This window comes from Rhinolophus ferrumequinum, chromosome 17 (assembly GCF_004115265.2).
Source record: "Rhinolophus ferrumequinum isolate MPI-CBG mRhiFer1 chromosome 17, mRhiFer1_v1.p, whole genome shotgun sequence".
Classification (NCBI taxonomy): domain Eukaryota; kingdom Metazoa; phylum Chordata; class Mammalia; order Chiroptera; family Rhinolophidae; genus Rhinolophus; species Rhinolophus ferrumequinum.
Genome location: NC_046300.1, coordinates 31,589,932 through 31,604,627, shown reverse-complemented (window position 1 = coordinate 31,604,627; position 14,696 = coordinate 31,589,932). Strand labels below are relative to the sequence as shown.

Here is a 14,696-nt window from a genome sequence, read left to right as displayed (position 1 = left end):
AGTAAAATGAGCATTATATAAAAGAATAGCATACACACTCAGCTCAGACATGCTGAGAAGTTATGGAACAAAGGAGCACAGTAATTGAGTGAGATTAATCAAGGTGAGTTCCTGAAAAAAAGGCAGTCCTCCTTTCTTGACAGCTTAAGCTTTTCTCCGTTCCCCATTCTTACTTCTTTTTATCAGGAACAGGCTTCTCCTTGGCAGTTGGTTCTGAAAATGTTTGTACACATGGATCCCTTTGGGCAACTGATGAATGGTAGGATGCTGGCTTTAGAAAATGTTATTACATGTTCATACTAGCACAATTTCACTGGCACCCCAGTTGCTCAACCATGTCAGTGCAAGAATCTTTTTTTCAAATATCAACTGGGTCGTCTGTACATCCATTCCTCCAATATTCAGTTAAATGTCTGCTGAATGCTGAGGTGTCCCTCTGTGTGCTGCTGGTATTAAACAGAACTATTGGGGCATCCACGATGCCACCCATGAGGGAATAGTTTCTTCCTGACCCAAATCAGGAAATCATGCATCTCACTAAATGATGCTGAATCACATCTTTTCCTTTACAAGTTGTGACAGAAAACAGAAAATAATGTACAGCCACATAAACAGAGAGACGAACAGTTTCTGGCCAATAAATAGAATAGGCAACCTCCATCTTACAGAGAATCAGAACTGCAGAGAGTATGTCCTTAAAAGACTAAAGAGTAATGTTGAGCAAGTTTTTAAGCAGAGGCTAAGATCAAGAGCCTGAGATAAAGAAGCCACATTCTACAAGCTCAGCAGGGCCAAGCACAAGGTCAGGAAGATATGGGACCTCCCACCAAATGAGAGAATTTGGACAGGAGATAAATCCAGGTTGGCTCAGAGGCTAGATTCTCACCCACAAGACTAAGGATATTTACCAGTTCCTTAATGCGAAAGAAAGAAAAGATTGTATCAGAGTATCTGTTATAGGTCGTTGATTCTCATTTTACTATGGATTCAGTCTTCACAAAACAACCACATTTTCTGTGTTCTTTATAAAGTCCCACGTTCAAGAACGCCTCCAGGTAGTCAGGAAATATTCACAGGGCATAAAACAATATAAATGGTTTCTCCACTTCTTACACAATGCTGCCTGCACCCCCTACGCAAAACACAGGTGCTGGTAACATTTAGTTCTTACCTGACTGTGCTCACTAAGGGACAGAGACATGTAAATAAATCATTACAATCACATGAGAGGCACTAAAATAGAGAGGTGGATATTTCATCAGAGGGAGATATGCCTGACTGCCTGGGAATGCTTTCAGACGTGACATTTCTCCTGTAATGGAATCATAGTGGAAAGCTTCAGTTATATTTCCAAATCTCTCTAGATCTAAATTTTGAGGGTAGGAAGCCAACAACAATGGTTTTGGGAAACAATTGACTAGTATGATAGAACTTTGCCAGGACACCTTTATTAAACTTATGCAATCCCCTTCCTATTTAAAAACTTGAGTACAAAATAACAGTAACAGCTAATATTTGCATTGAACTTCAGAGTTTACAAAGAGTGGTCACTTTGGATTATCAGATCCTCATAGCTACCTGTTGAAGTGGTTAGCACAGGATATGTCATCCCTATTTTGGGGTTCACTGAAAGATTCAGTGACTGGCCCAAGAGCCCACAGCTAGTAAAAAGCAGAATCTAGACTTGAACCCAGTGCTTCTGACTTTAATTCTATGCCCTGTCCATTGAACATCCTAGAAACTGGTATTCGGTGCCTGACTTAGTTATCATGGGTATACTCACTCTCCGTCCAGGAGGGCCCGGGGGTCCTAGAGATCCCTTTATTCCTTTCAAACCTACAGTGAGCTGCAGATAGAAAAATGTGTTACATTTCACCTCGTCTATCCATGGGACTACCTCAGTTTTAATGAGGATTTATAATTTTAAATATTTTTCTAAAGAAAGCAACTATTAATTCAAGTCAAGTACATTCTTTACTTGTATTATAAATAGCCATTCGTAATTATTGGTAAACATTCATTTTCCTTTTAGCCTCTTCATATAGAGACACACTTTGCTCTGGTACTGGCAGTGCATTTAAATCTAAATTAGTGTCATAGCTAGGTTGGCGCTTAAAAAAAGCAAATATACTAGGGCACACAGAGATCTAATAAAAAATTTCCCATCTGCAACAGATCAAATACAAAAAATAATTGCCCACATGCATAAGAAGACATGGGTGGGCTGTGTCATTCCCATACCTCAAGTTGATGGATATGGATACTAATGAAATTTATCCAGCCAGATGGAAAGTATCTGTTGAATTAATTGCATCTCTTTCACACTGATAGTGACTACTGATATTACATTCAAACATCAAAATGAAAAGGTGTTTCTCTCAGCATTTTGTTTTTAAATAAGTATAACATTCTACTCTGCCCTTTGCTAATTTGCTAATTAGGAGATCTCAACAGTCTTCCTTAAAATAAATACCCCAGATGACCTTGGTTATAGGTAGTGGGATTGTCAGAAAATCCTCAGGGACACAGTGGAAAGATGCCAGTTCCATTTTCACTCACGGGATTAACATGCTGAGCTTTAATATGTGCCTTAGGAAGGACTGGAAAGCACTGACAGCCCTTAGAACAGCCAATTATCAATTTGTAAGTCTTTGTAATATAATAACATTATAATATAATAGCTCGGAGTCATGGAGCCATAGACTTTCAGAGCTGAAAATGACCTCTAGTATCACTAAGTTCAACTCTCATGTTATAGAAATAGAGACCCTGAAACGATGTATTGAAGGTCACTCTGCTGGGAAGTGACATTTCTGATGCCCTTGGATTGAATCTATAATCCATATTTATGATTACAACCTAAAAGCCGGAGTCTTCCAAAGAAACAGGTATTATTTCTGGAATTAAAGGCCACTTACTGTTAGTCCCCTAAATCCTTTGGATCCAGGCCCCCCAGGAATTCCAGGATTGCCAACTTCACCCTGAAGATTCAGATATAAGAAATCAATGTTTAATCAAACGTTAAAATATTTGCTATGAAAGAATAAAAATAATTCTCTCCAATCCAAAACCGAATTCATCTTATAAATATACTATATATTAAACACTAAAAGTCATCTATCTTTTGGAATTAAGTTATTATTACACTTAGATATTCTACAAAATACTTTTAATTTTCTAAGAATACAAATATTTGTGTATAAATATCAATGTAATGGCTATCCAACCAGTTACTAAAAATATCCAAAGAAAAATGCTTGAAAATCAGGGAGAACATATGGAGTATTGACTACATAAAATACTAAATAATGAATTGCTTCCTAAATTTATGAATCATTTCTGAAAAAGTTGAAGGTAAAAATCATTTATTCTGACTTTGGTGGGAAACTAATTTTAGCAGTTATTTATCAATGTTAATTTCATATTGATCCCTAAATTGAATATGCTAATTTTCTCCCTTTATAAATAAATTAGAAGTTTAGTCCTCTACAAGGAGAACTCTTATCCTAACAGTTACTTACATAGCCCTTTCTTGCACCCTTCTCTGCCTAAAGAAAGAATCTCTTTTGGTAATTCATCAATTAAAAGCACTTAAAAAAAAAATGTACTTTTTGAAGGATTCAAATATTGGCTATTTTCCTGTCGTTGATTTCCTTTGTTTAATTAGACATTATTTTTTAACCCATATTTTGAATTTTATTTTGAGCCTCAACTATATTGAACACACTCTTTGAGACAGGACATTTTCTTTAAATGTTTTTTTATTTTTATTTTTCAATAACAGTTGACATACAATAGTATATTAGTTTCAGGTGTATAACATAGTGATTAGACATTTATATAACTTACAAAGTGCAATCTTATTACACGATTCTGGTGTATAAAACAGATATAACAAGAGCTACTCTGATTGAAATGAAAGGTCTGTCTGGTTCTAGAGCATGGAGATGAATTTCAGTCTGGTAGGTGATGAGGTCATATTCTGGAAGATGTCTGATCAGGAGAGTAACATAATTAGGCTATACTTTGGGGAAAAATCAATTGACACTAGTGTTAGGGATTAACTGAAGCAGGGAGAAGTTGGAAGTAGGAGACCAATGAGAATCATATTGTAATCTTTCAGGTGAGAGGAAATAAAGGCCACTAAAATGAAGGACAAATAGCAATAGGTGAAGCCAAAAGTTTTGAATGCTATCACCGAGGCAGAGAAATCAAGAAGAGGACAAAGGACTAAACTTGAGCGGATACCTAAAGTTGGCGTTTCAGGATAAGAAACATCAAGCAATGAAAGGTAGGACAACCTTTTCCACTTTAAAGATTCATAAGAGTTAAGTATGGTCCTTTTTTCCTGAAACCCAGGCAAAACAACTGCCTTGTTTTGTTTGTTTGTTTCATTGAGATCTATAAGCTTATCTCAATTCTCAAGTAGAGAGAATTGAGTCATGGTAATTTCAAAAGAAGGTCACGTGCACCATACCTTTTGCCCCATATCTCCAGAGTATCCTCGTGAGCCCTATAATTTTCAGCAGAGAACATGAATAAATCAACACACCACTTCTGCAATATGATCAATTTTTTTCTTGTATTACTTAGGTTTGATTCATCAATTAAAGAAATAATTGTTTTCCATATTTACCTTTACTCCTTTTCGTCCTATATGACCATAGCCTGGGATGCCATAATCTCCCTGTGAACACATCAGTTCATTTCAATTTCTTAAAACTCAAAATTAATTGTCATCTGTACTGGGGAGATGATAATGTCAAGGGAGAAGCACTAAGGATGTCTAGGCGGAGGGGGCCTAATCAATGACCTTGAACACTGGGAACATGCTTATAGTTGGGTTTTGCTCACTTCCTGGTAAGTGCCCTGGTACTTCTTTGGCCAGCTGTGCTCTACAAACACTGCAAGAGGCAGAGGGATGGTCATTCATGACTTATGGAGTCAGTGGCTGCTACTTGCCTGGAAAATGAGGAGCTGGTCTAAAGGACATGGGTGAGGAATTCCTCCCCCATAAAAAAAAAAAATTATAAATGGCCAATAGACATGTAGAAAAATGTCATCCTCATTAGTAACCAAAGAAATGCAATTTGAAACACTAATGAGATACCATTTTTTGGTCAATAAAATTGGTAAAGATAAAAATAAGAAAGCGGTAATATCCCTTGTTGGTATGGATGCCCAGAAGCAAGCATGCTCCTGAGTAACACATGGGTACATATATTTGCACATCTCATTTGAATTTTCTTTTTTTTTTTTCATTTGAATTTTCTTAAGGGAACTTTGCAATAGAGCTCAAGCCTTAATTAAATGTGTACATAATCTATTTCTATTTCTAGAACTTTCTATGTAGAAATGAAATATAGTTTTGTTCAAAAATTTTAATTAGGTACAAGAATGTTCATTTCTGTGCTACATGACAGTGAAAATTAAAAACAAACTAAATGTCCAATATTAAGAGATTGGTCAAATGAACTAAGGTACATACGTAATTTTTTTCTTCCCCATTTCCCATCCTTTGTGCTTGGTAAGTTCTCTATAATATCTATGCATAACAATTGTAATAAACATTATTTTTAAAAAGGAGTTTTAAAAATTGTTCCTATGCTGGCTGCTCCATAGACTGAGATCCTGGTACAGCCAGAGCCACTAGAACAGATGCCCCACTTCTTGGCCCTATTCTCTTCTTGTTGTTGCCCTAGAATTTTGTAAGACAGGGAGAGAAACAAGTGGTGCTGTTTTTCAACCAACATGTGTCTCTATGGCCATATTAGTTGTTAAAATATTGAAATGCCCTCTATATCCTCTCTGCATGCCCCCTTTCTCTCTTGCTGTTCTCCCTCACTTTAACAGACTAGCTATAAAATGAAAGCTGCGTGGGGTGGGGAAGTGGTCCCACATCTTCCTAGGAGGTGTTGAAATACCTGCATTACCCCATGTGCTTAGGTTGATGATGTCAGCCTCCTTCTCTTGACCTCAGAACTGAACACGGAGCTGGGAAAGGGTAAGGGTCCGGAAACCTCATACCTGTCTTCCTCGCTGTCCAGCTTGCCCCACTGGCCCAGGATCTCCAGGAATGCCAGGTTCTCCCTAGTAAATGAGACAAGAAGAGCTTCAGATTGGTAGAAATCAGGCATATCTCCTACCATATGAAGTTCCGTCTATTAGATGGGGAGACTTAGCATTTTCAGTGAGGGTTCAATACTCAGTAGGGAGATGGGGGTGTAAGAAACAAACAGTGATTTTCCCAAAGGCAAGCAGAAAACATCAGCACACCCAGGGCTAGACTCTAGTACTGCTTTCCTAGTGTTAGAGAAGGACAGAAGGAGAAGGCAAAGAGGGGAAAGTTGTTCATTTGCCCACCCAACAATTATTTATTGTCGTGGAAAATAAATTGTTGCACATGATAGGTGTGGTTCTGGTTGAAAAGACAATTAGACGATTCTAAACCTGTGTGATAAAGTTCAGGGTGCTCTGGCCACAAAACAAGGAGGAATTTAAATTAGTTTTGGTGGGGCTGGGAGGCTGGCTACCTGAAAAAAAAAAGAACATGGATGCTGAGGCTTCAAGGATGAGTTGACTGAGCTGGAAGAAGGATCAAGGGAGGAGCGAGAATGATCCAGGTGGAAGGAAGGCATTGGTGAGAAGCCTGAGGCAGGCATGCAGGAGGGAGAGGAGCTATGAAGCCTTAGAATTAAACAGGGTCAAACTATAAAAGGTCTTCTAGGCTACTTTAAAGTCTGGAGAATTTCCTGAGGGTCATGGGGAAGTGAAGACTGGCTCCATAATTTGTGGGGCTCAGTGTCAAATGCAAGCACAGGCCCCTGCTCAAATATTAAGATTTCAAGATGGTGACAGGAGAGCATTAAACCAAGCATAGGGCCCCCCTAAGCTAGGCCCCCTGCATGACGGCACAGGTCCCAGGCCCCTCAGGCTGGTCCTGGGGGAGGCAGCTAATGAAAGGTTTTATTCAGGGGGATGAGATTCTGAATAGGCCAGTAGTTTGCTTTCTGACAATCTCCAACAGAGCCACCTCAGAGAAGGTAGGCTGAGTTAGAGAACTACATGCATAAACAGATTTGAGTTCTGACACCCCCTACTCTCTGCCCAACTCATTCACCATGTGCATTCATGCATTCAGGAAATCGGGATGTTGAGGAGATTTTTCAGAGTTGTTTCATGATGTGTGAGATCACTGCATCTCTTCTAGTGAAATGGGGCAGTTTCATGGGGAGGTAAGCAGTTATCTCTCAATGAAAGGAAAAGAATGTATTAGCAGAAAGCTGGTAAGTGGGTGATGGTGACTGGATTCAATCGTGAGGAATTAACATGAAAATCATGAAAAGAATGAAAGAACTTTGTTTCTCTCAGTATTTGAAATCTGTAAAAAGTGACATTTACTTTTTTCCCCAAGAGTCCAGGTCTTCCAACACTCCCCTTGGTTCCCATTGGCCCAGGAGAACCCTGAAAGAAAATGGGAAATGGAAATGTTGGTGCTGCAGAAATTCTTAGAAGACCATTTAGATTAGATCTGCTTTTCTTCATGTCATTTCTAACAACTGGAGGGGCCTCCTTAATAAGAAACCCAGCCACCCAAAGAAGAGAGACATCTGGGCTGAAATCAGGTGACTCTGGCTACAGTCCTGATTAGAGGACCACAAGTCTTCATCTGCAGAGATGCCACTGTCCCCAGGGAGCATTAGAGAGAAATGGAAATGGCACCCTTGACTCGACACACATTATTGCTGAATGTGGCAAATTTGTTGTTGTAATGCACAGATTTTGCTAGAACAAGATACTTTGCTGTCGTTGGCACTTCTGTGCACTGCACCATGCACACATACAAAACAGTGTATAGGATGTGTTTCAGTTTCCCAACCTGAAAATGGGTAAAAATGTCTTTCACAAACATGGTAGGAAAGTAACTCAGCAAACACAGGTATCCCTCACCTTCTGAACTCTCAACAGCTGAGCTGGAGAACTGAATAGCTTTGGAACATTTTTCATATGAATCCCTCACCATCCAAATTCTCATCCCTCACATTCAGAAACTCGGGAACCGAATGGATTCAGATGGCGAATTCAAAGATGAACTTGGGAATTAAATAAATTTGGGTAGTGAGGGATCTTTGTAGAGACAATTTTAAAATATCGGCCGTCAATGGAGATGGGCATGGCACCGTTAATTTTTAAAAATTAAAAACCCAGAATAAGGTATCAGGTTTTGAAATGATCAGGAGTCAGCAAGATTTGTGTTCTTCCAACTGCTTTCTTCAGGCTGATGAAATGGGTCTGTGCTTCCTAAGTAAACCCCAGTGAAGGGGAAAGGGGTGCTTAAGTTATGTACGAGGAATCTGAGCTGTGCTAAACATGTGTCCCAAATTTGTCCCAAGTTAATCCAAAAATGAAATATTCCTTATGTCGATAATATAAAGTAAACTATAGATGAAGTTGTGTTTGAAGTAAGAGGAGACTAAAGGTTGAAAACAATTGACAGTAACATTTCTCAGTCACTCACCTGAGGTCCTTTATGCCCCGGGCTTCCTTTGTCTCCCTTCCTGCCAGGAATTCCAATTAACCCCTTTTGTCGTAACAAAAGAAACATAGTACAATGAAGGGAATGAGAACTTAACTTTATTAATTATTTTGAAACAACCCCATGGGAAAGCAATGGTCCAACCCTTCAAGCAGCCTTTCAATTCTGAGATTAAGCATGTGTTAGAAGAGGAACCGAGGGGAGACCCAGATCAGGGGTACAGATCTTCTTATGGAATTCCCAGACTGAATCTAAGACCTTTATCTCTCTTGGAGAGGGAGAAATGAAAGAGACTAAAGGGAGAATAAAACCCATAGGAGAAGGAAGTAAGACACAAACAACTGTCAGATGGATTCCTCTGATGGGGCAGGCTCCCTGGGCCAACGTGCTTTCAATGTGTAAAATGGAGAGCAAAGTTGTTTCAAGTTCATACAAATGGACATTTTAGCAGCAGATAAATTAAAGCACATTTTCTGCCATATTTACCATCAAAGATAGGGTTCTCATATGGTTCTCTCACATAGAAGAAAAAATAGAGCTGCTGGTAACATTTCTCACTACCAAAGCAACAACTATAAAATGGCACTGGCTGCCCCATGCCAACGGTGTTTGGAGCCACTGGGATAGTCTTGTATTAAGGGGGACCCTGAAGTAGCTGAGGTAATGTCACCCCTCTCCTCACAACACCTGGGAAGGACCTAACTTGGTCTCATGGTTATTCAATCTAAAGGAACTGCTACCTGGTGGCTTGGTTCAGGGACTCCAGAATCATTAAAGAGAGTCCCAAATTCCAGTTTAATCTTAATAATCTGCAACTTTCTAAAATTAAAATGAATGCCTAACCTGTCTCCCCAAAAATAAGACCAAGCTGGACAATCAGCTCTAATGTGTCCTTTGGAGCAAAAATTAATATAATACCTGGTATTATATTACATTATATTATATTATATATTATATGTGGTCTTATAGTCAAATAAGACCGGGTCTTATATTAATTTATGCTCCAAAAGACACATTAGAGCTGATTGTCTGGCTAGGTCTTATTTTCGGGGAAACAGGGTAGGAAGGTCTTAGAATGGACACATCTACACAGGCTCTTCCAGACAAGCTCAGGCTTAAAGTGGGCTCCATAAGGGGACTAAATACCCATGTGTTACAAAGCCATTCTCTAGGAATGACCCCAGCATCTTTCTGACATGGAAGTCAGTCAGAGATGTCCTGACTCCAATGCCCATAACACTAATGATATGACCAAGAAAAAAATGTATATGGCTCACATAAAGCCCTGTCAGTGACATTCCAGAAGCACTGTCATCCCCTGTGGAGTTAGCTTTAGGCGAGTTGAATAACAGTTTCCAATCCTTAATTTTCCTTCATGGCAGTCTGTGTGCAGGACCTCAGTTAAGGAAAACCAATTTGTTGACCCTGATGTTGATTACTAATATAATACTAAGGTCTTAATAATTCATTATTACTAACATGCAGACATAATACTAGGTTAACACAAGAGCATGCCTTTTTTCTATCAGTGAGCTGCAAATGTAGGAGCAGATTTGATGGAGCAACACCCCCACCATGATGGGAAACACAGACTTCCAGAGATATATACCATGAAGAAGGGTGGGGGCGGGTTACAAATTTCTCAGTTATTTATTTTTATACAGAACTACCACAATAACTTAGCATTACTTATCAATATTTTTGAACTATTCCAACACACCTGTGGGCCTTGTAATCCTTCAGCTCCCTGTGTACCGTTAGGTCCAGGATTTCCCGGCTCCCCCTGAGGAACGAGAGTTTTCAGTGTTAAGGTTTTCTCCACATAGTAGTTCCCATAGAGATTTTCTCTTTGTAGTACATAGTACTGCAGTACACAGTACACAAGGACTATTTTTGCCTGACTCTTGGCTCACACCCTACTTTGCCCAGGATTTTACGCTTCCCTGATGTATAAGAAATGAACACACGTTTTCTTATTCTAGTAAAGAATTTCACTAATTGCAGGCAATTCCCAGTGCACGTGAAGAGCATTCAAGGGCACAGCATTTGGGATCAAACACAGCCTCTTGTCTCTGAAGTGACTGTGAAGGCTATTTTGCTTGAGGTCAGGCCCATCTCGCGTCTGGTAGCTGACCTGATAGACATTTGTGTTCCCTTCCTCTCCCCTGTCAGTGGTTATCATGTCCAGTGCTTGGCACTTCCTCCAACAGTCTTGTCCAATGCTCATTCCTCCCCAGTGCCACGTGCATGTGAGAATCTCCTTGGCCCCATCTACCACAGAGGACAGGAAGTAATAGATACTCACCGGGGGACCATCGTGTCCCCTTTGGCCTTCTCTTCCCTGGAAAAGAAAAGGCAAAATGTTAGTGTATGGGTGTCTGGCTGGAGGTGCCTTAGAGGCAAACCAGCCTGTCTCATTGCCTGATAGACATAAGTAAGCTAGCTACTCAAAGAAATGGCCTCCTCGAGGCACTTGCCAAAGGTAACTTTTCACACTAGTCACTTAATTACGGATTAACATTTGGAGGATTGATTGCAAACCAATCTAAAAGTCATAGACCCAACTCCAGGCTGACAACCTCTGACAACTATCCAGGAGGCTGTTTGGAGAATCAAACCATCCTGAAGAACCTGTCTTCTCCCTTTCCTCTCCGGCAAATCCCACTAAGCACTGTCTGCTAACCAGAGGCTTCCTGTGTAAGAACAACCTGTGCAACATCCGTCTCTCTTTGTCCTGGGCCCCTGATTGTATCTTGGGGGAGAATAAAAAAAGTGTTAGACGCAGTGCTTCATAAGGGCCCACTGGGATTTGTTTCCATGGGATTCTACAAGGAGGAAATGACTGACAGGGTCTGTTCCAATATGTGGTGGTCCAAATGGCACATCCGGATTCATCTGAGGAAAGCCGAGCTGACCTCTGAAACGGAAATCTGTCTGCATCTATCCAGACGCGATTTCATGTCGCCAGCTCAGGCTCTCCACCTAGTGGCTGTCTTTGCCACACCCTTTCCTTTCCAAAACGTTAACCAAGGGGGAAGATGATTCCGACCCCAGATCCGAACTCCTTTTCCCCTAAACAGCATTGACAGATAAAGTCCGTGCCCTGACCTCCCCACCTACCACCCTGGCCTCTTTGAGAGAGCTGTGGAATATCTCGGCCGTCAATTTACTTTGTGTTCTGATAAACAACTATGATTACTTTAGCTGCAAAATAAGTACTTTTTAAAATTCTATCCATTCATTCATTCAGAAAGGTAGCCGTGGAAATTGTTATTTCAGAAGCACTGTTGTTTTCATCTGCTCTGAAGCTTTTTTACGAATAAAACTACCTGACCAAATATCACCTCCACCAAGTTGGGTGATGATTAGAATTCCTCCACCCAGCTTGTGCCCCTTGATGCAGGTACTATTTGCTTTTAAAATGCAGATACCCTTTGGAACAAGATACCCATTGTAAGTTGTCAGCTGTTTGTACCCTGATATGACTAATAGAACCCTTGACACATGAAAGCAGAAAAGAAATAGTAAAGAAAGGTTGAAGCCACTATTTCCACACTGTCATAATTCTGTCTCCACTAAAAAACAAGGATAAAATAGTGTTTCATCTATTAGTACACACAATGGTTACGGGTGTGTCCTGAGAAGTCAAGCAATCTTGAGCTCAACCATTCCCTTTCAATACCTGGGTGGCACAGGGTATTTGCCCTATAAACTTCAGCCAGGGTGGTTAGGAGTCCAGACTCTGGAGCGTGCCAGTCTGGCTTCAAACTCCAGCTCCGTCACTTACTACCTATCGTAATCCTGGGCAAGCTGCCCAAGGTTCCTTATTTTTCTCCTCTGTCAACTGGGTATAATAATAGTATCTACCTCATAGGTTTATTATGAGGATTAAATGAATTAATATTTGAAAGTAATTTGACCAGGACCTGGCATAAAATAGATGCTATAGAAGTATAAATACTATTATTTATAAGTATTATTTGTGTGTGATGGGCAAAAGAAGTGAGCCTGGAAAGTGATTTCAAGTGCTCTGGTTCTCAGGACATTGATCCATTTTTTAGGCAACAGCTAGTACAATTAATTTACAGAAGTTGAAATTCTGTCAAGCGGGAGGCAGTGTCCCAGGTTTGCTTGTGTTTTTAGAATTTATCATCCACTTAATACCCTTCGAGCCTCACAGAGAATTCTGACCTTCCCTGGAAAGGTGGGGGAGAGTAGAAAAGCTTGGTGTTGTTTTATATCCATGTTGCATTATTTAATTCAAAATAAAAGAGGTTCCAAAGGAGGAGATGGGCAGGGAAGCGGGTGAAGATGGGGAAGGGAGGCTGAGAGCCTCCTGTGCTTGGAGTGACTAAGCGTAATCCGCTGGTTTGTCCAAGTAGTAATTCCCTGCCACAACACTAGCATTTCTTTTTAAAAAGTGCCTGATTGATGGTCACAGTTACAAAGCTATTTCAAACTAAAAGGATTTTCTCTTAAACCAACAACAATACGTATGTGTTTTTAAATTTTACAACATTTAGCTCATCTTGCTGCTCTCTTCCTTCTTTTGTTTGATTTTTATTCCCTGGTGTGGAAAAGAGGGCAATGTCTCAAAGAATTTTACCAGAACCACTGGGAAGTCTAAGCCATCCTTCTACAGATCCTTTCCTTTAAAACTATGATTCAAGATAAACAAAGGCAAGAGGAAATTAAAACACATTTATCTACTACCTATCAAAGAGAGAGAGGGAATCAGACACAGCCTTCTAAGCGATGAGAAGATTCCAAATTTGTAATAGAAAAGAAAGCCAAGTATTGTCCATTCCCTCTTGAATAACATTCAGGGCCAGATCTAGGATGTTGTACATCATTCTCTTTTTATGATCTCCATGCTGAGCAGGTGATAAAGCGGTTTCTAACACATTATAAACACCATCTCTGACTTTAGTCCACAAAGAGAAAGTGATTTCTTGGTTGTTCCTCAAAAAGAAGGGGAAATCCAATATTACTATTTTAGGCTTGATATCACATGAATGCTATAATGTTACCCTAGGACCTCTAGGTTGACACTGGCTTGGCCTTAATAGCCAGTGTTTGTGTTCATTCAGGAAGAATTGATCTGTGATTCTTTTCTCCCACTGGTGATATATGAAGAGTGATTACCCAGTTCGTAATATTCTTATATTAACTCAAAGATGCTAGCTACTAGAGGAGGGCTTTTCTGTTAGTCAGTGACTTTTCGAAATGACATTCAAAAGCTTCTGGAAAGTAGAAAGGGTCAAGCAAGCTGTGTCAAAGTGGTTCTCAAACCAGGGCAATTTTGCCCCCACCCCACCCCCCACAGACATTTGGTAATATATGCAGACATTTTTGGATGTCATAACCAGGGGTAGGAGGTGCTACTGGCATCTAGTGGGTAGAGACCAGGGATGCTACAAACATCCCCTAATGCTTATGCCGCTCCAAATTATCTGGCCCAAAATGTCAGTAGTGCCAATGGATCAGCCCTGGATCAGCTGACTCTGCAGCCACAAATACTCTGACTGCCTCTGTGGCAGGGATAAGGAAGGGAAACGCATGTCCATGGAAACACTTACCCTGCTTCCTCTGGAACTCGGACTGCCTTGCCTCCCTTTCTGTCCGGTTCTACCCTAGAAGTACAACAGTGCCCCCAAGATCATAAGGCAAAAGGTTCTGAATAAATTGCAAAGCCATCAGCATCAAAACCTCAAGCACTATTAAAACAGCAGAACAGATGTATCATGCTAGAATCTTTCTGCATATCAGCACTACGGGGTAAAATCCATTGAAGAGGAAAATGGTGTTGCAACATGCACTGATACTACCAGCTTCCCCATATAATATCACCTGCCAGAAAATTCAGAATTTTGCCCACAGAAGTGTAACCTGCTACAGACACAAGGCTCTTTTAAACGTGAATTTCAGGGTGTTTGTTCATTTACAGAAGGATTGCATATTTCCGTAAATCATTCACACTTTATGAAAACCTCAGCTCAGTAACAGAATTAACCAATTCATATATATAAAACAGATCCAAATACTTGTCTTCCTCGTTCTCCTTTGGAGCCCCTTTGTCCTTTGATGTTATTGTTTTGTCCTGGATCACCCTAGAGGAAGATTTAAAAAGTATTTCAGAATCAAGTTAATATCAGGGATT

General features: G+C 40.1%; 1 protein-coding gene across 1 annotated transcript in view; it reads right to left on the bottom strand.

The window, feature by feature from the left end:
• The window catches only part of COL6A5 (collagen type VI alpha 5 chain), a 113,834-nt gene that overhangs the window by 42,329 nt on the left and 56,809 nt on the right, over positions 1–14,696 (bottom strand). Inside the window, 11 exon segments of the mRNA XM_033131493.1 lie at positions 1,784–1,846; positions 2,919–2,981; positions 4,478–4,513; positions 4,637–4,687; positions 6,028–6,090; positions 7,402–7,464; positions 8,519–8,581; positions 10,257–10,319; positions 10,842–10,877; positions 14,116–14,169; positions 14,581–14,646. Coding sequence (XP_032987384.1) covers positions 1,784–1,846; positions 2,919–2,981; positions 4,478–4,513; positions 4,637–4,687; positions 6,028–6,090; positions 7,402–7,464; positions 8,519–8,581; positions 10,257–10,319; positions 10,842–10,877; positions 14,116–14,169; positions 14,581–14,646 — 621 coding nt within the window.